At 41.0% G+C, this 25772-nt stretch overlaps 2 protein-coding genes across 7 annotated transcripts in view; one reads left to right on the top strand and one right to left on the bottom strand.

Moving 5' to 3' along the window:
* The window catches only part of LOC129845986 (growth/differentiation factor 11-like), a 50623-nt gene extending 45179 nt beyond the window's left edge, over positions 1 to 5444 (top strand). The window contains exon 3 of one of the 2 annotated variants that reach the window (XM_055913979.1): positions 1301 to 5444. In XM_055913979.1, the coding sequence (XP_055769954.1) occupies positions 1301 to 1681 (381 nt within the window). In that variant the 3' untranslated portion in view covers positions 1682 to 5444. The remainder of the gene's footprint in view (positions 1 to 1300) is intronic. The other variant, XM_055913987.1, reaches the window with a different exon arrangement.
* Positions 5445 to 6924: 1480 nt separating this feature from the next.
* LOC129846001 (SAP domain-containing ribonucleoprotein-like) overlaps positions 6925 to 25772 on the bottom strand; it is a 60552-nt gene continuing 41704 nt past the window's right edge. For 2 of the 5 annotated variants that reach the window (XM_055914028.1, XM_055914019.1), the window contains exons 10-11: positions 8849 to 8935; positions 6925 to 7829 (exon numbers count right to left, since the gene is read on the bottom strand). In XM_055914028.1, coding sequence (XP_055770003.1) covers positions 7788 to 7829; positions 8849 to 8935 — 129 coding nt within the window. In that variant the 3' untranslated portion in view covers positions 6925 to 7787. Of the gene's footprint in view, positions 7830 to 7998; positions 8936 to 25772 lie in introns of those variants that run through there. The other 3 variants (XM_055914003.1, XM_055913996.1, XM_055914012.1) reach the window with 2 other exon arrangements.

A 25772-nucleotide genomic window follows, 5' to 3' on the forward strand; every position in this document is an offset into this window, starting at 1 on the left:
ATTGAGAGCATCTTGTCTGGCTGTATAACCGCCTGGCAACAGCGGGGCTCTCCAGAGGGTGGTGCGGTCAGCCCAACGTATCACCGGGGGCACACTGCCTGCCCTCCAGGACATCTACAGCACACCCAGGGTCACAGGAAGGCCAAGAAGATCATCAAGGACCTCAGCCACCCGAGCCAAGACCTGTTCATCCCGCTACCATCTAGAAGTCGGAGACAGTACAGGTGCATCAAAGCTGGGACCAAGAGGCTGAAAAACAACTTCTATCTCCAGGCCATCAGCCTGTTAAATAGTCACAACTAGCCGGCCCTGACCAGTACCCTGCCCTGAACTTCAGTCACTGTTACTAGCCGGCTACCACCCGGTACTCAACCCTGCACCTTAGAGACATAGTCATTGAACACTGGTCATTTTAATAATGTTTACATACTGTTTTAACCATAACCTTCATAATGTACAGTATATACTGTATTCTAGTCCAGGCTCATCCTATATAACTACTGCTGTAAACACCTTTTCTATTCATATACTGTCCATAATGTCTCCACACCATCATATACATATACAGTATATTTATATTCCGGACTCTGACATTGCTTGTTGTAATATTTATATATTTCTTAATTCCTTTCTTTATATTTTTGGAATTTGTGTGTATTGTTAGGTATTACTGCACTGTTGGAGCTAGGAACATAAGAATTTCGCTACACCCACAATAATATGTGTATGCAACCAATACAATTTGATTAGATTTTTTGGGATTACTTTCTGTTACTTTTAGATTTCTTTCCCCTTAAGAGGCATTAGAAGAACGCAAAAAATATGCATCAACTGTATTTGATGTATCATCACAGTGTTCTCTGGTGGAACAAACTTCAATTTGTGCCTATTTTCAATGCTGATTGAATGTCATTGAGAAAACAGAAAGGTGTAAATGCATTTTTTCACAAACATCCTTTCTGAATTTAAAAGTAATCCAATAAGTAACCAAGTTTTTCAAAAAGTATCTGTAATCTGATTACAATATTTTTTGCTGGTAACGTAACTGATTAGTTACAGTTTTTTGGTAATCATATTACATGTAACTGATTACATGTAATCAGTTACTCTCCAACCCTGTTAAAACCATAGGTAGTAAGAGGAGTGCATCAGTTTTATTTTTTCTCCAGTGACGTTAATCGTCCCAGTACTCCAGGTTTTTTCCTAGAAGCATTACTCGCCTCACTGTTGAGTTCTATCTTAATCACCTCCATTCTCCTCCTGTCCCCGCTCCTTTCCCCTCCCCCTCCCCTGACTCCAGCAGCCGTTCCTGGAGGTTAAGGTTCTCGAGACGACCAAACGTTCCCGACGTAACCTGGGACTGGACTGCGACGAGCACTCCACTGAATCCCGCTGCTGCCGCTACCCGCTAACGGTGGACTTTGAGGCTTTCGGCTGGGACTGGATCATCGCGCCCAAGCGCTACAAGGCCAACTACTGTTCGGGCCAGTGCGAATACATGTTTATGCAGAAGTATCCACACACCCACCTGGTACAACACGCCAACCCCAGAGGCTCAGCAGGGCCCTGCTGTACCCCTACCAAGATGTCGCCCATCAACATGCTCTACTTTAACGACAAGCAGCAGATCATCCACGGCAAGATCCCTGGCATGGTGGTGGACAGGTGTGGCTGCTCTTAGACCCAACGGAAGTCATGCATACTCGTGCACGCCTAACTCCACATCATTTCCACCCAAAACCCTGACTAAGCGCTCCTCTGGCACCAGACTTTATCCCCCTTCTCACTCCGCCACAAAACATCCCACTGGACCTCCATTCTCTTAGTTATTCATTTTAGTCAAACGTAAAAATGAAATATGAAATGAAGATAGGACTGAGGCTGAGTGGTAGAAATATATATTGCATATTATAAAGGGGATGTGTCTGTGGAGCAGCTTGAGAAACTTATGGTAAATAAGACAAAACTATGTTTTAGGTGTTTGTTCGTTTGTGGTTGGTTTTCTTCAAAAAAAAGTTTGAAAGAAAATGTCTATCAGGTTTCTTGAAAAGATGGTGTCTTTGTTGAAATGTCCTGGATAGTGGATCCAGGCTGATGGAGGGAGACATTCCTAAGCAGTTACAGTATATTATAATTTTTCCACATCTTTACTTCCAAGCAAATTCAGTTCTGAGGTGAGGGGCCAAACTGTTTTATCTGTGTAAAAAATGCTTTATTCACATATTATACTCCTATCAACGGGATTTGTTTCACAACCAAGACATTTATGGACAGTGCCAATAGAGGGGGACTTCGTCTACGAATTACCAGTGCTATTGTGCAATGCTTCACTTTTAGCATCTTTATGTCATTACAAAACAAATCTCCCTTACTTGTCTACTTTTAGACTTAAAAGTTGATGAAATTAATCCAACATTTTATGAAAATACTGTTCTAAAGGTTTAAAGTGTTGAGATCCAAAGTCAAACTCTGTGCCCTTTGAACCCGTTCAGTTATTTTGAGAAAAATAAGAAAAGAAAGGAGTTATTTCGCTACCTTTAAAGGGGCAGTGCAGTCAAAAACGTGATTTCCCTATGTTTTATATTATTACCACACTGAGGTTGGAATAATATTGTGAAAACTATGATAATACCCTTTTAGTGTAAGAGCTGTTTGAAAAAGCCGCCTGAAATTTCAGCTTGTTTTGCAAGGGTGGGGTTTTGGACCACCTGGCGACATCACCAGGTGGTATGAGTTAATAAACCAATAACAGAGAGTTTGCCCTCCTTTCTGACAATAGGCAAGTTAATTTTGCATGGCCCGGTGCCTCGTGTAGGTGGAGTTTATACATTTTAGACCATTCCATTGGTCCTTAAGTGAAATCTCCAGCCACCCGGGGCACCGGGCCATGCCAAACAAACTTGCCCAATAACAGCAAGTTTTCAGGTTACATGTCCTTCCCATTAGCCTCCTCCAATTAGGCTCCTCACTCAGACCACTCAAATTCCTTCTTGAGGAATAGCTTCGTGCTAAGAAACTATTTTTGTTTCTTTTTTAAATATTTTTATTGAAAACAATCACAGTAAAGTACTTAATTGATACCAAGAAATTATTTGATATTGAGATAAAAACACCTGCAATGGACCTTTAAAAGTGAACAGGAAAGGGTTGTAATACACATTCTATCTGTTTTACTGCAGAAGCTCACATAACAGCTCAGATGACCTCAATATCAACCTGCGCACAATGTTTAGATGAACTAAGACAAACATGTCAAAGCTACATTCATAAAACCTTCTGGTTGGTCTAGGGAACACAATTTTAGAATTCAAGATTTGGCTTGTTAGATTTTTGTATAGCCCATCTTTGGATTTCTATTACATATCAACTAAATCAAGAGAATGATGCAAGGGTGGCAGTTTACACTACTGTAATTGTCAGATTATTTTGTATGGAGTAAATTCACAGTGAAAGGGAACCCCACAAGTACATCTGGTCCACATGAATATAGCTTACTTAGGCGGTGTTTACACAGGCAAGCAAATTCTGATATTTTTCCCACTAATTGGTCTTTTGACCAATCACATCAGATCTTTTTCAGAGTGGACCCGATTGATCAGAAGACAGATAGTGAAAAAAAGATCAGACTTGGGCTACCTGTGTAAACGCAGCCTTATATACTTCTGTTATTTTCACTCTGCACACTGTGCATTTAGCATTCCCATTTACACAAACAAACCTAATGATCAGAGGAACACATTTATTCTGACAAGTTGCTATGGTGGGAATGTTGGTTGTGGCAAAGGAGACAACCTTGTGTTGGAAAGAAAATCAAATGCTTGATTGACATAGGCCTTCATACTAGTAAGTAAAGGGAAGAGCTAGATTGTGAGTCATATAGAAAATAAGGAACATTGATACGGACAAGAATACAGCTGAAATGCCATTTCTAGTTTAGAGAGAACATATATTTTGATTGAATATTTCAATGGCCCCACCCCCACCTCAACTGCATCTGTAACATGCAGTAAATATTGGAAGTGCTTGAACGTAGTGTAGATTAGAAAGTCTGTCTTGTCTCCTGGATGTCAAAGTGAAGATATCCCTTTGTTAAAAACGAAAGCACTATGCTGTTGGATAAAGGAAGAGCCTTCTGACATTATATATAAATAATATATGTATATAATAAAAAGGGGTACAAAAAATACTTTCTGGGCACTACCTTACCAACAATAAATTTTGCACTATGGGACGTTCATGGCGTGAGGAGTCGTGTTGTTGTTTGTGTTTGTATTTTACCTTATCGAGCACAAGAGCTTTTACAATTGAAAAAAGAACGGTCCAAGCGTCTGGCGATACACCATGTGGATAGGCTCACTAGTCTATCACTTCTTTTGTTACCATCACGCTTTCCTGACTTCCTTTTCGTCTGAAGCGGAGGCCTGTCCATATTCTCACGCTCCTCTTACACTCATCTCAGAAACCTGGACTGACCAGCGGCCAAAAGGCCTCCTCGCCCTCCCGGGGTGATAAGTCGTGTGTTACAAGTGTCTGGACCGATGAACATAGAACGCTTTAAACTGGAAATGCCCCTCCGTCAACTTCAATCAATCTGTCATCAACTCTGAGAGACTTTTGTCCTTTTGAATTTGAGCGACTTGTGTTGACAGTCTAACACAGACATGTTTTGCCTTTGTGTGTTTTGAGTGAAAGTGCCCATATTAGAATGGGAAAAAGTATCCAGGGATCGTTAGCCAAAGTAGAGGATGATATGTGTGCTGTAACTTTTGTAACTGCAGGAATATATATGCTAAACAATTCAACTGGTCAAGTGTCTCTGTATTTATTAAGATCAAATCAATGAATTTCAAAGTATGTCTACCTCACTTCAGCATTCTGTTATAAATTTGACACTTAGGTTTTGTTATGAGTTAATCTGTGCAAACTTGTAACCTGGATAGTAAACCCAAAAAAGTAGACTAAAGCCACAGAGTCACCTTGGTCTCAAGTCAAGATTGAGTAATTGACAGCTGAGTTCAAAAGAGTGACTGAAGCAAATAGCTAAAGGTAATGTATACTGACAAAAGAAGAAGAAAATGGCTGTGCACAGGAGGAACATGGCTGAACTCTGGTTAAGGCTGTGGCAAAAGTTGCATTTTGAATTTTTGTGTCTGTATACCGGTATGTGTAAGAAAGTGTTTTCATATATATAAATATATGAGAGGAAAAAATCTCTATGTAAATAAATACCCAAATGTTGACATTTTATGTTTTGGACAGGTTCTCCGCTTCTGTTTTTGCCAACTTTCTTTTGCTTTCATTTGTTCATCATGTTCTGTAGATAAAATTCACCCCAACATTGTAGTTTAATGGTTGTGCATATTAATAATTGTTCCATGGTTATTTTTTATTTTTTTGTTATTTGTTTTATTTTGTACAATAAATCATTTATTTAGCTTACGAAATTCACGGCTGATTGATTGACCTTTCCCTGTGTTTCTCTGGCTACCCCTACCCTAGCACACTGCCACACCTTACTTGTGGCATTTCCAGCTCCTAACTTATAAACATACCTGTCATGGGTCACACAAAATGCATTTAAGAGGTCAGGTACTGCCTGGTGGCATCCTGACTCTTGGGATGGTTAAGGGTTGAGGGTAACAGGGTAACAGGAAACTCTGACATATTCATTCTGAGGCTAATTGGTGGAAGAGCGAGAGGAGGAGAGAAACAGGCCCGAAGAGAAAGGTTTAGTGTTGGGAGGCTATTGTTTAGATTTCGTACGGGATCTAGCATGACCCAATTTATATGTTACCTGATAGGACGGCCTCTCATTAACCTAATTTAGCGAATCAATGGGGGACAAATGAGACTGAACACGGAACTCTTTACTGATGCAAATGCACACAGACCACCCACCCCAGAGAAGAGAACATTGACGCCAGCAATGACATAAACCTTACGACATGCTCACAAAAAAACATTACCAAACAAAACATTCACACACTCCTCTGCCCATAATCACACTGAAAATCAAACTCTCACCTATGCGCACACATAGATAGATATTCACAACTAATATCTGGCCTATATGGACCACTAAAAGCCACAGGGGACCTGTTCTCAGTCAATGTCGTCTTCAATGAAAAACTGTCAAACAAGTAGAGTACAGATCATTTGAGGGAGGGTGAGAGAGCTCTCAAATTCATGCTGCGAAAAGGACAATCAGATCCCCTCAGGTAAGCTACAAGTGACAGGCACTGGTTAAAGTGCTAAAGTGGCAATTATTTAGCTACTAACACTTTGTCCAACTTCCACAACTACTTCTTATCATCATTAGTCATTTACATTGGTATCACAAACATTGCAGCTAAATTTGTCACCATACTTTAACACATAAAACCACTGACAACAGCCACAAATCATAAAATAAACCTGTTTAAATGCATTCGAGGGGAAAACAGGAAAAATATTAAAATCTTACAAAACTCCCAAGAAAGAGGGTTGGGAAGTTTATGATTGCAGCAATAGCCATAAAGTGAAGAAAAGTTAATTGAAGGTAAATTGGGGGCAGCACTCAATAGGATTGATTGCTTAACACAGTAATGAGTAACACCTTTATGTCCTGCTCAATAACAGACCAGTGTTCAGAGAGGGAGGTTGTTCAAGAAAAAAAATAACACTTGTTCACTTGTGTGAAGGATGAAAGAGACCAATTCTGCCCATTTCAGGGACGCTTCAACTTCAAGTGATAATTGCCTCCATCCCGAATTAGTCTCAGGGAATATTCAAGTGTTTTGATTAAATTGGTTAAATATGAAGACAAAAAACAGTATTGGTGTTGTTAGTAGGTATTGCTGGTGCTATAGCATATGGTTAAGGAGACTTTTAGCTGGAGTTTGATTTAAATGATATTGTGAAATGTAATAAGAACAATGTCAGAAGTCCAATAACAGTCACGTTTTATTAGATCTAGAAACAATCTATTCATTATTAACTGTTTACAAACCCACTTAGCAAACGTGTTAAAGGGATAGTTCACCCAATTTAAAAATCACAGTGTAAGGAAAACAATATGAAAGTAGTCTTTGGAAAAGCAGAGACCACAACAATCCATGCTTTTGTTTACCTGGCTCACATCACCAAATGCCAACTAGCGTTTCTGTTCAAAAATCAATGCCAAGTCAATACTTCATGTTTGAAATGCTATGCCTAAATCATCCCTAAGTGTCTGAAATGTATTTTGTAGCACTATTAAATTACTGTAAGATGATGCATTTCTCATTATGAAGTTAGCTTAAGTGTGCAGCCAGGAATCCAAACTGGCAAACTATTGAAGTGGATATCTGATATAACAATGAATTCCCAACTGAAAAGTAGCTTAATGCCTCCACACTTGTTACAGCATGTCCACTGAGTGACATGTCACAAACCTAGAGCAGTGGTACCATAACACCTATTGACAGGTTTAGCTATATGTTGTTTAGTTATTAAAATCCCTGCCAGGGAACATCAACCCCTTCTCCCCTCTAGAGCAGAGCAGATACAGCAGGACCATCCCTCCCCTGGAGGAGTTCCTTTAACACTGAATTGGGTACACAGACTTATTTCCCAACAGCAATAGAACAAGTTTACTTAAGGGTTGTTGGGAAATTGGATAAGATCTTTAATTTCCCAACTTTTACATTGTGTAAAGATTATTTCTTACTGAACAGCACAGGTTGGTATTTTACCACTGTAAAACAAGAGTAACAATTTAAAAAAAATACAAAATTAAATCATTAAAAAAGTACAAATATAAAATTGAATCAATTATTTCCAAATCGGTCTGCTCGTTTCCTCTTCTTTGCCTGAAATGGGGGGGGGGAAATGAACATGTAAGGAACATTCTACATAAATGTCATGTGTTTGAAATGTATACAGAAGAGCATATACAGAATTCATTGTAAATTGTGACTCAGGATTTAAATTTGTGGAATATGCATGTGCAACAGTAATAAATAGATCTTTCTTATCAAGTGAGATTAGAATTGCTGAATTATTATTTAAATGACAGGGTGGTGGTTAGGAAGCAGAAACATCACATCAGAGTATTAAGTCAGGATCAAAACAAGCAGGCCTGATACCTGCAACATTACAACTACAAGCATCATCCTTACATATATGATTTAGTAATTTGATTACTTATTTATGCTAAATAATTAATAACCATATTGTATGCTAGATATCATAACAGCAGAAGTAAGCAATGCACAAAACACTAACTGCTGTCATTGCTGGATGACTATATAGGTCATCGACATGCTCCGATACCATCTGGAATTCCTGTGTGTGTGTTCAAGAGAACATCAATCATTCAAGACATTTTCAAAACTCAAGGTAGAAACTTTGAGAACTGTAAAGTTAGACTCTACGTCTGTATACCCCTATGAACTTTGGAAACAATTACATTTTCCAAGAACATGAATTGTGGAATGTGGAAATTAAGCAATCATTTACACTTGTTAAAGATGACTCACATGACATTTACCCAACAGATTTTACACATCTATTGACTCAAAATAGGTTCATAACATCAACTAAAATGTTTGATTTTGGTTTTCTCTTTCAAACTTTGAGGCAATGCCCAATTCTTCTTCTTTCAAAACTTTGCTATTCTTCATTATTTTTCTGTTCTAAAACATTCTAATAGCAACTTACAAAACATTCTTATACCCTCCTTCCCAACACACAGCTATGTGAACATTTCATTTGCTTATTTTTTATGTTTCTCACAACAGTGTTTGATCACTTACAAATCTGTCCCACCAGCTCTCTTTTGGCAACAACAGGTCATAGCCCAAGAACATGAAAACAAAACCTTTTGTACCTCGCTATCGTCGGCCCCAACTACAGCAGCAGCAGTGAGAATCCCAAACCTCTCCTTCCTCTTTTTCAGCTTCTCGTCGACTTCAACCTGCAACACATCAGAAATGGATGAGGAGACTTAGTCTTTTGGAAAAGCAACAAATAAATGACATTCCGCTGACAGAAATGCCAAAGTACATTGAGTAAGGGGGAAGAAAAATACCCCCAAATCCTGGGTGTAAATTAAAAGGCTGAAAATCTGGTGGCCTGGCGAATAATGTTAAGGTTATGCGAGGACACAGCAAGCTTTTACCTCACACACTGTGTTCTGGCAAGAGATTGCCAACAAGAACAAACTGACAGATTCCAGGTCACTGGTCAAACATTCAAAACACAACCCTTGAGGTCGGCTCCATCCCCATCCACATCCCAGAACCAACGTGAGGAGTGGGAAGGGCTGAGAGTGGGACACCACATACAGCATTACTACCTTAAAGACCAACAAAGAAGGCAAATATGAGCTTTTGATTGCGCTACCGCCATAATTGTTGAATTAAGAAGAAAAATAAGTTGGTCAAAGTTACATATTTTTCAGAAGTTTACATTTGTGGCCATAGGCTACTTCAGCAATAATCAAATCAAAGTTTATTGGTCACGTGTACAGGGTGTAAACGGTACAGTGAAATGCTTCCTAGCAAGCTCTCCTCAACACAGGTTTCTCGACTAACTTTTTCCACTGGTGGCACCGGTGATACACATTTTTTCAGTTAATGGCACAAGCACATGATTTGGGGATGCGCAGGGATAATGACCTGACCTGTGGCCCATAATGTACCTGTATTCCATAAAGAACCAGGCTAAAAATGACTAGCCATCTTTTAAATTAGAATGCCCTTGCAGGGCTTGACATTCAGATAACTTTGCCATTGGCACACCGGGCCAGTACCAACTGAAAGCTACTGGCCCCCAATGAAAAGAAAACTGTCCTGGAAAAGCAGATGCTGCACGCATCATTTAAATGTTATCTTTAATTTGCGGGCTGAGCAAGTAGCATAGTCTATAATGACCTAACCTCCATACACAAATATTACAATTTTAACTTGACAATATCAGATTTACATTGATTACATTTGCGCAATCTCAAAAAGTGTGTTATTGTTAGCGATCTTGAACAGTCAATATACAGTTGTAGGGCTCTATAAAATCTGCTTTTGGTAAATTCAGTTTTCCCCATTTCGTTTTTCCAGGTGTCCCTATTTTTATCAGGTTTTCACACTTTTTTTAAATAGAAAAACTACAAAAGTCTGATGTTCTAATAAGTCCACAACAATGCTTAAACCCCATCAGAAGAAGGTGCAGTTGGGGGTGTAGTTTCCCTTTAATTCAGTTCACCGACGACACGATGGAACATGCTATAGGGAGGAAGTCAGAGACATGGTTGTGTGGTGCCAGGACAACAACCTCCCACAACGTCAGTAAGACAAAGGAGCAGATCGTGGACTACGGAGGAAACGGAGGGCCGTGCACGCCACAATTCACATTGACGTGGCTGTAGTGAAGGGGTCGCGAGCTTCAAGTTCCTCTGTGTTCACATCACTAAGGATCTATCATGGTCCAAACAAACCAGCACAGTCATGAAGAGGGCACGACATCGCCTCATCCGCATCAATAGGCTGAAAAGATTTGTCATTGGTCCCCATATCCAAAGTTCTACAGCTGCACCACCGAGAGCATCCTGACCGGTTGTATCACCGCCTGGTATGGCAACTGCTCAGCATCCGACCATAAGGCGCTACAGAGGGTAGTGAGTACAGCCCAGTACATCACTGGGGCCAAGCTTCCTGCCATCCAGGATCTATATACTAAGCGATGTCAGAGGAAGGCCCAAAAAATTGTCAAAGACTCCAGTCACCCAGGTCATAGACTGTTCTCTCTGCTACCGCACGGCAAGCGGTACTGGAGTGCCAAGTCTTGTCTAGACTCCTTAACAGCTTCTACCTCCAAGCCATAAGACTGCTGAACAATTAATCAAATGGCCACCCACACTATACATTGACACCCCTGCTACTGCTGCTATTCGCTGTTTATTATCTATGCATAGTCACTTTACCCCTACCTACATGTACAAATTACCTCGACAAAACTGTACCCCCGCATATTGACTCGGTACCCCCTGTATATAGCCTCGGTATTGTTATTGTGTTACTTTTCATATCATTTTTTACTTTAGTTTATTTTGTAAATATTTTCTTAACTATTTCTTGAACTGGATTGTTGGTTAAGGGCTTGTAAGTAAGCATTTCACGGTATGGTCTACTACACCTGTTGTATTCACCTGTTGTATTGTGACAAATAAAAATGTATTTGATTGAAGCCACATACCAGTCTATCAACCAAGCTCCTCCTTAAAATTCTGGTTCTCCAGATACCGACCATTCTCAAAGTAAGATACTGCTTTTCTAGTACTGCCAGAGAAATTCCTTCCCAGAAGACCTCCATTCGCTGGAAAGTGATAAAGCAGGCCCCTTGAAAAGCTGCCTGCAAGTCCTCTCTCCTGAATTAGACAAGTCCACAGGTCTCATTTGAGTTGGGGGCCGGCTCTGAAGATCCGAGACTCTCAAATCAGAATTGTGCATGCATTAGTGCTAGATTCGAAGAACCCAATCACGCGGCTCCAGTCTCAAACACTATGATGACAAGCTTCTCCATCCTTGTGCTGACATTCACAGTCATTTCTGGTTTTGAAGGTACGTCGAAGCTGTGAGTCTGAACAACATTCAAATGCAGAGAATGGAAAGCCAAACCCCATGTGCCTAAAGTGTCTGACCTACACTATATATACAAAATTATGTAGACACCCCTTCAAATTAGTGGATTCAGCTACTTCAGCCACACCCGTTGCTGACAGGTGTATAAAATCGAGCACACAGCCATGTAATCGCCGTAGACAAACATTGGCAGTAGAATGGCCTTACTGAAGAGCTGAGTGACTTTCAACGCGGCACCGTCATAGGATGCCACCTTTCAAAAAAAGTACGTTCGTCAAATTTCTGCCCTGCTGGAGCTGCTATTGTGAAGTGGAAATGTCTAAGAGCAACAACGGCTCAGGAGCGAAGTGGTAGGCCACACAAGCTCACAGAGCGGGACCGCCGAGTGCTGAAGCGCATAGCGCGTAAAATGTGTCTGTCCTCGGTTGCAACACTCACTACAGAGCCCAAAACTGCTTCTGGAAGTACCTTCAGCACAATAACTGTCCGTCAGCTGCTTCATGAAATGGGTTGCCATGGCTGAGCAGCCTCACACAAGCCTAAGATCACCATGCTCAATGCCAAGCGTCGGCTGAAGTGCTGTAAAGCTTGCTGCCATTGAACTCTGGAGCAATGGAAACGCGTACTCTGGAGTGATTTATCACGCTTCACCATCTGGCAGTCAGACGGATGAATCTGGGTTTGGTGGATGCCAGGAGAACGCTACCTGCACGAATACATAGTGCCAACTGTAAAGTTTGGTGGAGGAAGAATAATGTTCTGGGGCTGTTTTTCATGGTTTGGGCTAAGCCCCTTAGTTTCAGTGAGGGGAAATCTTAACGCTACAGCATAGTGACATTTTAGACGATTCTGTGCTTCCAACTTTGTAGCAACAGTTTGGGGAAGGCCCTTTGCTGTTTCAGCATGACAATGCCGCCGTGCACAAAGGAAGGTCCATACATACATGTTTTTTTGAGAACAGTGTGGAAGAACTTGACTGGCCTGCAAAGAGCCCTGACCTCAACCCCATTGAACACCTTTGGGATGAATTGGAATGCCGACTGCGAGCCAGGCCTAATCACCCAACATCAGTGCCCACCTCACTAATGCTCTTGTGGCTGAATGGAAGCAAGTCCCTGCAGCAATGTTCCAACATCTAGTGGAAAGCCATCCCAGAAGAGAGGAGGCTGTTATAGCAGCAAAGGGGGAACCAACTCCATATTAATGCCCATGATTTTGGAATGAGTTGTTCGACGAGCAGGTGTCCACAAACTTTTGGTCATGTAGTGCACCTTCTTCCAGGCTCTGCCTTCACCAACCAGCCTTCTATTGAACAGGAATGGATTGTTTTGGCCCCTTCACAGTGAAGATGTGCCGAAGGAATGAGAAGAGTTGGGAAATCTTTTCATTTCCAATTACTTAATACTATTTTCACACAATACTTTCACAAGATATTGATGAACAGAAGAACATAATCATATACTGAGAGGATTTGTTTGTCACAAAAGATTGAGATGAGGGAAGGGTTGTTTCAGTGTTGGCCTATGAAAAGAGTTGTGCATTTCTTTAAGGCCGGCACAGTCAGTGAAAGGCTCTGTGGGTTCTCCATAGTTCACATGGCAAACTCTCAAAAACCGGTTGTCCCCCCCTGCCCCTGTGATGCCTTAAGCAGAGGCCAGTGTTGACACAGTGCTGGCCAATCTAATTTTGATTGTCAGGAGCAGGGAACAGCAATCCCCCCTCCACCCCCCGAGATCATCAAGTTCATCCCCCCACCCCTAGAACAATATTCAGCCATTCCTGGGCCTCACGGAGTGAGCTCACTGGAGTTAATCTCTCAGGCCTCTCTATCCTCCCTCTCTTGCTCTCCCTCTTCCTCGCTCTCTTTCTTTCTCTATTCACAAAGCCATTCTAGAACAGCTTGAATTAGTGACAGTTATTATTCAAACTAATGAGTAAAAAATCAGAGGCTACAATAGTGGACCATGGCATGTAGCTAAGTGCATTCACAAATCTATCATTCTTAACTAAATGCAAAGACGAGGGGAAAATGAACCGGTCAGAGGCGAGATGACGGGTCTAACACTTTTCGTATGATGTCACTTTTTCCACAAATCACAACCTTGCCCACAGAAACACTCAAATACGAAAGCTTTCAGACATTGCTATTTCTGATTAATAGAAACCGACAAAGAACTCTCGATCATCTCTGTACCTTGACATCACCCACTGGGCAAAAACTGGTTGAATCAATGTTGTTTCCACATCATTTCAACCCCTAAAAATCTATGTGATGACGTTGAAAATTAATTTTGGTTTGCAAAAAGTAAATAAAAAGTAAGTTAACTTTTTTTGAACCTAAATCCAATGTGATCTTTTTTTGATTTCACATTGAATTCACGTTAGTTGACAACTCTAATATTACTAATATTTCTACTACTCTACATAGCATTTTAGTTACCGTTTATACACACTGCATATTTATTTATATACTGGATTCTTGACATAGCTCACTGTAATATATACTGCTGAGCGATTAGTGGTTTTTGAGGTCGGTTCGATTTCGATTAGTATAATTTTTTTAACGAAATACACTATGCATTATGTGAGTTGAATGCTTTAACACAGAATAAAACAATGAATAAAAGTCCCATGATGGTAGTGACCATTACTGCTTATTAACCATCATTTATTCACATTACTTTAATCAAATTTCAGTTGTGTATCTTTGTTTTATTTGATTACTATTATTTAATTCCAAGTCATCACCTCATCTCTATAGAGCTGCTGCCTTATACTGTCTGACAAAATGACTATTTTAGTGGTTCTTTAAAATAAATAAGGCATATTTTTATGACTGCTGAATGCCAACTACTGTTCACTTTCGATCATGTATTTTCATGAAGAGATACCTCACGAAGCAACGGCTCTCTATCCCTCTCGATCATGCAAATCCCCATCCAAATCCATCAGTTTAAGCTTGAGATATGTATTTTTTGCATGGGCTGCGTCTCAATCAACCGCATCTACCCAATGTTGGCCTTCTGAAAATCGGCAGCGTCCGAACGCTTTGGCTTACAAACTAATATGACCACTTTATAGATAGGGGACTCGTCTGAAGGTAACCCATACAAACGAATGGAAGTATGGAGGTAGTTTTGTGCCAACAAAAATAAGGGGTTAAATGTGTCAAAAAATATATACATTTCCTGAGCTTTCTTATATCTCCCAGATATAGGACACTTCAAAATATTCAGTATGGTCAATTTTTTTACTGTATTTTCAACCAATTTATGAATGTGTTATTCAACGCGTTTCAATGGGAAAAAGTAGTAAAGGCCAAATTAAATATTGTTTCAAATATCGATTTTTTTTTATACCTAAAGGGGTCATAAAATTAAAAATCAAAAAGCTAAATGATCCATGGTATGACCATCTTAAAACAATTCCATATGTTAGCTTAGTATCCCCCCCAACAGCTTAAGATGGAGGTTAAAAATAAAATTGCACTACAAATATATTTCCTGCTGTATATATCATTCCTAGTATATCTTGTGTAAAATAATTTGGTGTAGATACGTAAAGAATGCATTTGGATTACTGTTACAGTGCTATTTGGGTTGTCAATTGGATTCGTTCCGACATTCCTTTATTTCTTGTTCTTAGTTTAAGTTGATTATTTGTGTACACCTGTTTGAGATTTTACTGTATTGTTAGGAGCTAGTAACATAAGCATTTTGCTGCACCCGCTATAACATCTGCTAAACTGTGTAAGCGACTAATAAACTTTGTTTTGAACTCAACCAAATGTAAATCAAAACTAGATGTTGAACTGACGTCTATGCCCCTATTCTGAGGGACATTAAATTATGTGACATGTCAAGAAGCCTTCTTTATTTTCCCAGATATGTATGGCCAGATTGGACAGATGGCCCTCTATACTTCTATTCAAAAGTGTGTGCGTACATTTGAGTGTGGTTCCATACACTTTGTGGGGGGGGGGAAAGGGCCTATTGCTATTATAATTCCAGATTCAAATGCAGATAGAGCTGAAAGTCCAGCCAAGCCTCCTCCTTAAAAATCACACATGTAAATGATGGTCCTTCAAATGAGTAGACAAATGCCTTGTCTATGTGTGGAGAATGATAAATGACCAAAGCTGGGGATTCAGTTATTCACTCATTCATTCTCAGGACCGATAAATTAAATTTGGCTCATTGCTTTTCTTCAATTCAAATTAAAGTATGCATGATGTGGTAATGCAGAAAACGGCTCGTCAATTGTCTTTTGTGGAATGCAGGGTAGGGAGAGAGGGGCACAGCGTAGTGATTGCCGGCCATCACATATGGGGGAAGTCATCAGTCTCACCCCACTCAAATTCAAACCGTTGCAGATATAAAAAGATTTCAGCAATGATTTAGGTGCTGGTGGGAGCCTTTGACAGCATAGCAGTGACAGTGAGTGGCTGGCTTTGCGGTGTAATAGGCATTAGTGTTCCACTGTATCCTGATACTTCTGTACTATTTCAATACTATAACATGAAAAACGGTTCAGTACTAGATTGAGAGATTATGAACTCTGTCTATCAGTGCAGCCTATGTCCCCTTATAGCGTGAGTGCACCGTGCTTGCTACACTTACTCATTGCTAGCTCTAGCCTGTCCTGGGGAACGACTGCACTCACTGGGAGTCTGGGATGCATCATGTTAGCTCCCCACTGCACAGAAATTAACACACTTGAATAATACAACACGGCATGTAGAAATGTTGCAGCTGTTAATTACTGTTCGCAAAACAATGCCCATTACAGGCTAGGACACTTTACAATGCAAGAAGATAGCTTTGTAGGCTAACTTTCGTTGCTAGCTTACTCCTGAAGCTAACCAAGTCACTACCGTAGTACTTTGTTCGTGATAAATTACTTACTTTACGTAAACTATAACGCGAAATATGTTGATTTCAAGCTGAAAAACCATACACCAAAACCATAGTCATTGCCAAAAATGATACGTCTCTCCTGTCTCCATCACCATCACATCCATGTGAATGACGTCATTAGGTCTTGAGATGCTTCTTCTATGCAAATGTTGTTGACCAGTACAATAAGTCCCAAATGGAAAGGAGACGGATTGTTTTTCATCTGTTGCCCCATGAAATCAGCAAAAACAAGCTCAACTCAATGCATGCACACACTTTTAGAATATGCATTCATCTGTACGCGTAACCTCAGTAAATGGGTACACAGAAGAGAAATGGAGAGCAGAGGATAAGGTGGGTGTGGGGGATACAGTTTTGAACTCTAGGCTTGTTTACACAATTTCTATAACAGCCATCCACCATACATTCTAATGAGTTAGTGATTAATCAGACTGGTGATTTTATGCTCAAGCACGATTTCAAGTTAAAAGAACAGAGATTTTTTAATTGTGTATATGATGTAACAGTTAGTAAAACATATTTGCTTCTAAATACGGGTAGATATGATTTGTATGACTTAAAGGAATAATCCACTCAAAACTACAAATCCCTATGATTTACATTGTTAAATAATGCAAATATATGAGAACAATATAGGTTGCAAGTTTTTGGGCAGTATCAGCGTTATAATAAGTTAGGAAGCAACATGTGAAAATTGTGGAAATCTGCAGTGCTCAAGTTGACTACAAAACCCACAATGGAATGTTCCCCATAAAAAGGCTGGAAGCTAGCTAGAAAACGTAACAACACACAATAATACAAAATTCAATATCAGCATGTGAAGTATTTAGCCAGTTGTAAAATCCCTGAAATAAACGTCATTATCTGACTATGTTCAACCTGGTAGAGATTGGGTTTCTAGCTCAAAGCTGTGTGAGCCAAGTTGCTATGGCAACGCGAAAGGGCCCTGCGAGCCTGCAAGATTGAAGACAAGAGGATAAAATTGCTTTGCGCAATGGTAGTTGAAGGAAGAAAGGATATTAACGTTTGAACAAAATATACACTTTGTCATAACGATTTAGAGAGATGGATGGGCTCCCGAGTGGCGCAGCGTTCTAAGGCACTGCATCTCAGCGCTAGAGGCGAGCGTCACTACAGACACCCTGGTTCGAATCCAGGCTGTATCACAACCAGCCGTGATTGGGAGTCCAATAGGGCGGCACACAATTGGCCGAGTGCCGTCCGGGTTTGGCTGGTGTAGGCCGTCATTGTAAATAAGAATTAGTTCTTAACTGACTTGCCTAGTTAAATAAAGGTTACACGTGTTCAAGACAAAAATACGTAGTGGCTGCGGTTTTGGATTTTCTGGAAACCCGACATGGCTAAAAATATAGATTTTTTATGTAGCTGCTTCCCACTCCGCTGACTACATAGTAGCTTGCTCAGTGCTCCCCTGCCGCTTTGATTGGCGATGACTTCTTTGTCTGGTGTAGCTTACATACACATTTCATGTTGTACACAAAGGACATGGTTGAAATGTTCGAACTATTGAATTCCATGCCTTAGTAGGCTATTAATAGAGATTCTCCTGTACTTTTGCATACTTTCTATGCAGTAGTTCTGAAAGTAGCACGCACGGTCTCCAGAAATTGCATACTACTTCAAATACAGTACCGGTCAAGTTTTAGAACACCTACTCATTCAAGGGTTTTTCTTTATTTTTTTTAAACTATTTTCTACATTGTAGAATAATAGTGAAGACATCAAAACCATGAAATAACACATATGGAATCACGTAGTAACCAAAAAAGTGTTCAACAAATCAACATTTATTTTATATTTCAGATTCTTCAAATAGCCAACCCTTTGCCTTGATGACAGCTTTGCACACTCTTGGCATTCTCTCAACCACTTTCATGGGGTAGTCACCTGGAATGCATTTCAATTAACAGATATGCCTTCTCACTGAGATTCAGTGCCTTAGACTGCTGCGCCACGCAGGAGCCATGTACAGTGTGCCTTCAGAAAGTGTTCACACCCCTTGATTTTTTCCACAATTTGGTTTGTTACAGCCTGAATTTAAAATGTATTAAATAGAGATTTTTGGGGGTCACTGGCCTACACATAATACCAATAAAGTCAAAGTGGAATTATATTTCTGTATTTTTGAATTTTATTTTTTACAAATTAATAAAACAAAGACTACATTTCTTGAGTCAATAAGTAAGTATTCAACCCCTTTGTTATGGCAAGTCTAAATAAAATCAGGAGTAAACATTTGCCTAACAAGTCACATAATTAATAAGATGCGTGTGCAATGATAGTGTTTAACATTATTTAACGGGCAAATTTTGCACAATACAGGTGTGGAAAGCCTGACTTACCCAGAAAGCTGTAATAACTAGATTTTTTTTTAAAGACACATAGAACATACAATAGCTATTTAGCTAGCATTAGAAAGATACATATTTTAAGCTTCTTTACTCTTTTTATAACTGGCACTACTTACAATATACTGCTATCCTTCAATCAATGTAAGCTCACAAATAGATAGATTAGGCTGCGTAATATACAGGTTCTATAAACCTAATATAATTTCATGGAGATTTAGTTCAGTCTAACTAACCTAAACGTTGTGAGAAGCACTAACTGCTGTAAGTTTAACACAAAAGTGACACTGTATATAAAAAAGCATGATCCCATATTGCCTATGTAAGTTGGACATCACAGAAAAAATAGGAATGATCCACCAGTACCCACAAATCATTCAGGGGGAGAGCAATAACAAATGAAGACATAAAACGTGAAAATGTGTTCTGCCCATCCCACCCCCATTCCCAAAACCTGCAAGGCCTCTCTACAAGCTCAACTGCAGATTGTCAAAACTAATCTTGACATTACTGAGAACAAATCCAACCCCAAAGATTAAAAGGTGAAAGGTCAGGGATACTCTGACAGGGATAGAGGGAGGTCACAAAAACAGACCAGCACCCATTCCTTTAAAAAAAAGAAAAGAGGGGAGGAAATACTACGAAACAAATGACTGAAAACAGTTGTGAACCTAGCTACCTTATATATTCAACGTACAAATATTTAAAATAAATAAAAGAAATGTAGGGAAAGTGTAGGGAAAGGGTGCAAATGTAAGATGGCGCTGACAGATATGGCAGCTCTACTTCTAGCTCCTAAGCAACTTTGCAGTATTTTTTTATTTTTTTGGAGTGTTATTTCTTACATTATTAGCCTAGAATTTGTTATTACATACAGCCGGAAATAACTTTTGGATATCAAAGCGTCCGGTAACCAGGAATACGACTTTCTTGAATTGGATCCTTTGTTCGTACCTCCCAGGGCAATTTAACTTATTCCAGAGGCTGCTCCAAAACACCGCCGGCGGAGAAGAGATATTCAGAGTGGACTTCCAGTCCAACTTCCGAGTATATTACTCGCTAATGTTCAGTCTCTGGATAATAAAGTAGACGAGCTCAGGGCGAGGATCTCCCAGAGAGACATTTGGGATTGTAACATACTCTGTTTCATGGAAACATGACTCTCTCAGGATACACTGTCCCCATCCATACAGCCAGCTGGGTTCTCAGTACATCGGTCAGACAGGAATAAAGAACTCTCCGGGAAGAAGAAAGGCGGGAGTGTATGTTTCATGATTAAATTTGAAATGCCTACAAGGCCCTCCCCCGCCCTCCCTTCGGAAAATCTGATCACGACTCCATTTTGCTCCTCCCTTCATATAGGCACAAACTCAAACAGGAAGTACCCGTGCTAAGGTCTATTCAACGCTGGTCTGACCAATCGGAATCCATGCTTCAAGATTGTTTTTATCTTGCGGATTGGGATATTTTCCGAGTAGCCTTTAAGAATAACATCAACGAATACGGTGACTGAGTTCATCAGGAAGTGTATAGTAGATGTTGTACACACTGTGACTATTAAAACATACAGCATTTGCGCAAAACTGAAAGTGTGAACCACCGCGTTAAACCATGGCAAGGTGACTGGGAATATGGCCGAATACAAACATTGTAGTTATTCCCTCCTTAGGCAATCAAACAGGCAAAAAGTCAGTACAGAGACAAAGTGGAGTTGCAATTCAACAGCTCAGACACCAAAGGGAAAACCAGCCATGTCGTGGACACCAACGTCTTGCTCCTGGACAAGCTAAACACCTTCTTCGCCTGCTTTGAGGATAACACAGTGCCACTGGCGCGGCCCGCTACCGAGGACTGAGGGCCCTCCCTCTCCTTTTCCGTGGCCGACGTGAGTAAGACATTTAAGCTTGTTAACCCTCGCAAGGCTGTCGGCCCAGACGGCATCCCTAGCCGCAACCTCAGAACATGCGCAGACCAGCTGGCTGGAGTGTTTACGGACATATATAATCTCTCCCTATCCCAGTCTGCTGTCACCACTTGCTTCAAGATGGCCACCATTGTTCCTTTACCCAAGAAAGGAAAGGTAACACAACTAAATGACTATCGCCCAGTAGCACTCACTTCTGACCCACTTCAATTTGCTTACCGCCCAAATAGATCCACAGACGACGCAATCGGCATCGCACTCCACACTGCCCTATCCCATCTGGACAAGAGGAATACCTGTGTAAGAATGCTGTTCATTGACTATAGCTCAGACTTCAACACCATATTACCCTCCAAGCTCATCATTAAACTCTGGGCCCTGGGTCTGAAACCCGCACTGTGTAACTGGGTCCTGGACTTCCTGACGGGCCACCCCCAGGTGGTGAAGGTAGGAAACAACACCACCACTTCGCTGATCCTCAACACACAGGGACCCCAGAAGGGTACGCGCTTATCCCCCTCCTGTACTCCCTGTTCACCCATGACTGCGTGACCACGCACGCCTCCAAATCAATCAAGTTTGCAGACACAACAGTAATAGGTCTGATTACCAACAATGATGAGACAGCCTACAGGGAGGTGGTGAGTGCCCTGGGAGAGTGGTGCCAGGAAAATAACCTCTCACTCAACGTCAACAAAATACAGGAGCTGATTGTGGACTTCAGGAAACAGCAGAGGGAGGATGCACCTATCCACATCGACGGGAACGCAGTGGAGAAGGTGGAAAGCTTCAAGTACACATCACTGATGATCTGAAATGATACACCCACACAGACAGTGTGGTGAAAAAGGTGCAACAGGGTCTCTTCAACCTCAGGAGGATGAAGAAATTTGGCTTGACCCCTAAAACCCTAACTTACTTTTAAAGATGGACAATTGAGAGCATCCTGTTGGGCTGTATCACCACCTGGTACGGCAACTGCACCGCCCGCAACCGCAGGGCTCTCCAGAGGGTGGTGCGGTCTGCCCAATGCATCACCAGGGGCAAACTACCCACCCTCCGGGACACCTACAGCACCCAATGTCACAGGAAGGCCAAAAAGATAATCAAGGATGTCAACCACCCGAGCCACTGCCTGTTCACCCTGCTACCATCCAGCAGCTCTAGGTCAGTACAGGTGCATTAAAGCTGAGACCGAGAGACTGAAAAACAGCTTCTATCTCATGGCCATCAGACTTAAATAGCCATCCCTAGCCGGCTTCCACCCGGTTACGCAACCCTGCACCTTAGAGGTTGCTGCCCTATATACAGTGGGGCAAAAAAGTATTTAGTCAGCCACCAATTGTGCAAGTTCTCCCACTTAAAAAGATGAGAGAGGCCTGTAATTTGCATCATAGGTACACTTCAACTATGACAGACAAAATGAGGGAAAAAAATTCAGAAAATCACATTGTAGGATTTTTAATGAATTTATTTGCAAATTATGGTGGAAAATAAGTATTTGGTCAATAACAAAAGTTTATCTCAATACTTTGTTATATACCCTTTGTTGGCAATGACAGAGGTCAAACGTTTTCTGTAAGTCTCACAAGGTTTTCACACACTGTTGCTGGTATTTTGGCCCATTCCTCCATGCAGATCTCCTCTAGAGCAGTGATGTTTTGGGGCTGTTGCTGGGCAACACGGACTTTCAACTCCCTCCAAAGATTTTCTATGGGGTTGAGATCTGGAGACTGGCTAGGCCACTCCAGGACCTTGAAATGCTTCTTACGAAGCCACTCCTTCGTTGCCCGGGCGGTGTGTTTGGGATCATTGTCATGCTGAAAGACCCAGCCACGTTTCATCTTTAATGCCCTTGCTGATGGAAGGAGGTTTTCACTCAAAATCTCACGATACATGGCCCCATTCATTCTTTCCTTAACACGGATCAGTCGTCCTGGTCCCTTTGCAGAAAAACAGCCCCAAAGCATGATGTTTCCACCCCCATGCTTCACAGTAGGTATGGTGTTCTTTGGATGCAACTCAGCATTCTTTGTCCTCCAAACACGACGAGTTGAGTTTTTACCAAAAAGTTATATTTTGGTTTCATCTGACCATATGACATTCTCCCAATTTTCTTCTGGATCATCCAAATGCTCTTTAGCAAACTTCAGACGGGCCTGGACATGTACTGGCTTAAGCAGGGGGACACGTCTGGCACTGGAGGATTTGAGTCCCTGGCGGCGTAGTGTGTTACTGATGGTAGGCTTTGTTACTTTGGTCCCAGCTCTCTGCAGGTCATTCACTAGGTTCCCCCGTGTGGTTCTGGGATTTTTGCTCACCGTTCTTGTGATCATTTTGACCCCACGGGGTGAGATCTTGCGTGGAGCCCCAGATCGAGGGAGATTATCAGTGGTCTTGTATGTCTTCCATTTCCTAATAATTGCTCCCACAGTTGATTTCTTGATTTCTTCAAACCAAGCTGCTTACTTATTGCAGATTCCGTCTTCCCAGCCTGGTGCAGGTCTACAATTTTGTTTCTGGTGTCCTTTGACAGCTCTTTGGTCTTGGCCATAGTGGAGTTTGGAGTGTGACTGTTTGAGGTTGTGGACAGGTGTCTTTTATACTGATAACAAGTTCAAACAGGTGCCATTAATAGAGGTAACGAGTGGAGGACAGAGGAGCCTCTTAAAGAAGAAGTTACAGGTCGGTGAGAGCCAGATATCTTGCTTGTTTGTAGGTAACCAAATACTTATTTTCCACCATAATTTGCAAATAAATTCAAAAAAAATCCTACAATGTGATTTTCTGGATTTTTTTTCTCATTTTGTCTGTCATAGTTGAAGTGTACCTATGATGAAAATTACAGGCCTCTCTCATCTTTTTAAGTGGGAGAACTTGCACAATTGGTGGCTGACTAAATACTTTTTTGCCCCACTGTACATAGACTTGGAATCACTGGCCACTTTAATAATGATGTTTAAATAATGTTTACATACTACGTTTTCTATTCTACTGTATTTTAGTTAATGCCACTCCGACATTGCTCAATCTAATATTTATATATTTCTTAATTCCATTATTTTACTTTAGATTTGTGTTGTAGTGTTGTGAATTGTTAGATACTAATGTACTGTTGGAGCTAGAAACACAAGCGCTTCGCTACACCTCCAATAACATCTGCTAAATATGTGTATGTGACCAATAATATTTGATTTGATTTAAAGAGGGGGCAGGGTGGCCGTGGCATTGGAGGTGCTTGATTTGCAAGCTGTCAGCTGATTACCCTTCAGATGAAGAGGAGTGGGCCTCATTCTCTGTCCAGTGCCTTGTGGTCTGTTGCGTTGTGGCCTCACTAAATCAACATTGTTCTAATGAGGTGTCACACTTGACCCAGAGCAGCCAAGGCCCCTCTCGTAGGTGTCAGTGCCACAATGGGCACCCCTCCATCTCCAGCGCCTTCCTGACACATTTGATTCATTGGAGACCCTGGGCCCTGTCAGGTCAAATTTACCCCTATCAAAACGCCAGCATCGACACATTCAACCTCACCTCAACCCCCAAAGCCAAAAACACTTACAACTCCCACAGCCATTTTGGAAAACAACCAAGACAAATGCTTTCCCCGGTTAGGCTACACAACCAGCCTTACACATAGACGCACACTTAAACCTGCCACAAACAAGCTTGACTAAACAGGTCTCTTATCAAGGGAGTGGATTAGTAAATCTGTGAGAAAGAGTTTTCTGATGGCACTCACACACACCCCCCCCCTCCAAAAAACTGTGTGCTGTGTCCCTCAGGTGTTAGGAGTCCTGGCCTCTGACTCACTTATCCATAATACTCCTGATGTGAGTAGGTCCACAGAGCAACATGGGACAGTCTGGCGACAAAAGGCTGAGGCAATATGTGCTGCCAAGTTCTATAAAACAAAGGCCATTAAAAGGTGTACTTGTAAGTCACCCCTATGCAATCTCACTCCTCTCAGCTTTTAATAGAGTGCAGAACATTTTTGGGAAACTGTAAAATGGTGCAATCGTGTTAAATTTGAGCTGGCAGATAACCTTACTAATACTCCTTCTTGTCTTTCTAATGTACAGTGCTTTCAGAAAGTATTCACACCCCTTGACTTATTCCACATTTCTAATGTAACAGCCTGAATTCAAAATTGATTAAATAGATTTTTGGCCTCACCCATCTACAGTTGAAGTCGGAAGTTTACATACACTTAGGTTGGCATCATTAAAACTTGTTTTTCAACCACTCCACAAATTTCTTGTTAACAAACTATAGTTTTGGCAAGTCGGTTAGGACATCTACTTTGTGCATGACAAGTAATTTTTCCATTAATTGTTTACAGACAGATTGTTTCACTTATAATTCACAATTCCAGTGGGTCAGAAGTTTACATACATCAAGTTGACTGCCTTTAAACAGCTTAGAAAATTCCAGAAAATTGTGTCATGGCTTTAGAAGCTTCTGATAGGCTAATTGACATAATTTGAGCCAATTGGAGGTGTACCTGTGGATGTATTTCAAGGCCTACCTTCAAACTCAGTGCCTCTTTGCTTGACATCATGGGAAAATCAAAAGAAATCAGCCAAGACCTCAGAAAACAATGTGTAGACCTCCACAAGTCTGGTTCATCCTTGGGAGCAATTTACAAACGCCTGAAGGTACCACGTTCATCTGTACAAACAATAGTACGCAAGTATAAACACCAGCCGTCATACCGCTAAGGAAGGCAACGCTTTCTGTCTCCTAGAGATGAACGGACTTTGATGCGAATAGTGCAAATCAATCCCAGAACAACAGCAAAGGACCTTGTGAAGATGCTGGAGGAAACAGGTACAAAAGTATCTATATCCACAGTAAAACGAGTCCTATATCAACATAACCTGAAAAGGCCGCTCAGCAAGGAAGAAGCCACTGCTCCAAAACCTCCATAAAAAAGCCAGACTACGGTTTGCAACTGCACATGGGGACAAAG

The sequence above is a fragment of the Salvelinus fontinalis genome, chromosome 3, assembly GCF_029448725.1.
Source record: "Salvelinus fontinalis isolate EN_2023a chromosome 3, ASM2944872v1, whole genome shotgun sequence".
Lineage (NCBI taxonomy): Eukaryota > Metazoa > Chordata > Actinopteri > Salmoniformes > Salmonidae > Salvelinus > Salvelinus fontinalis.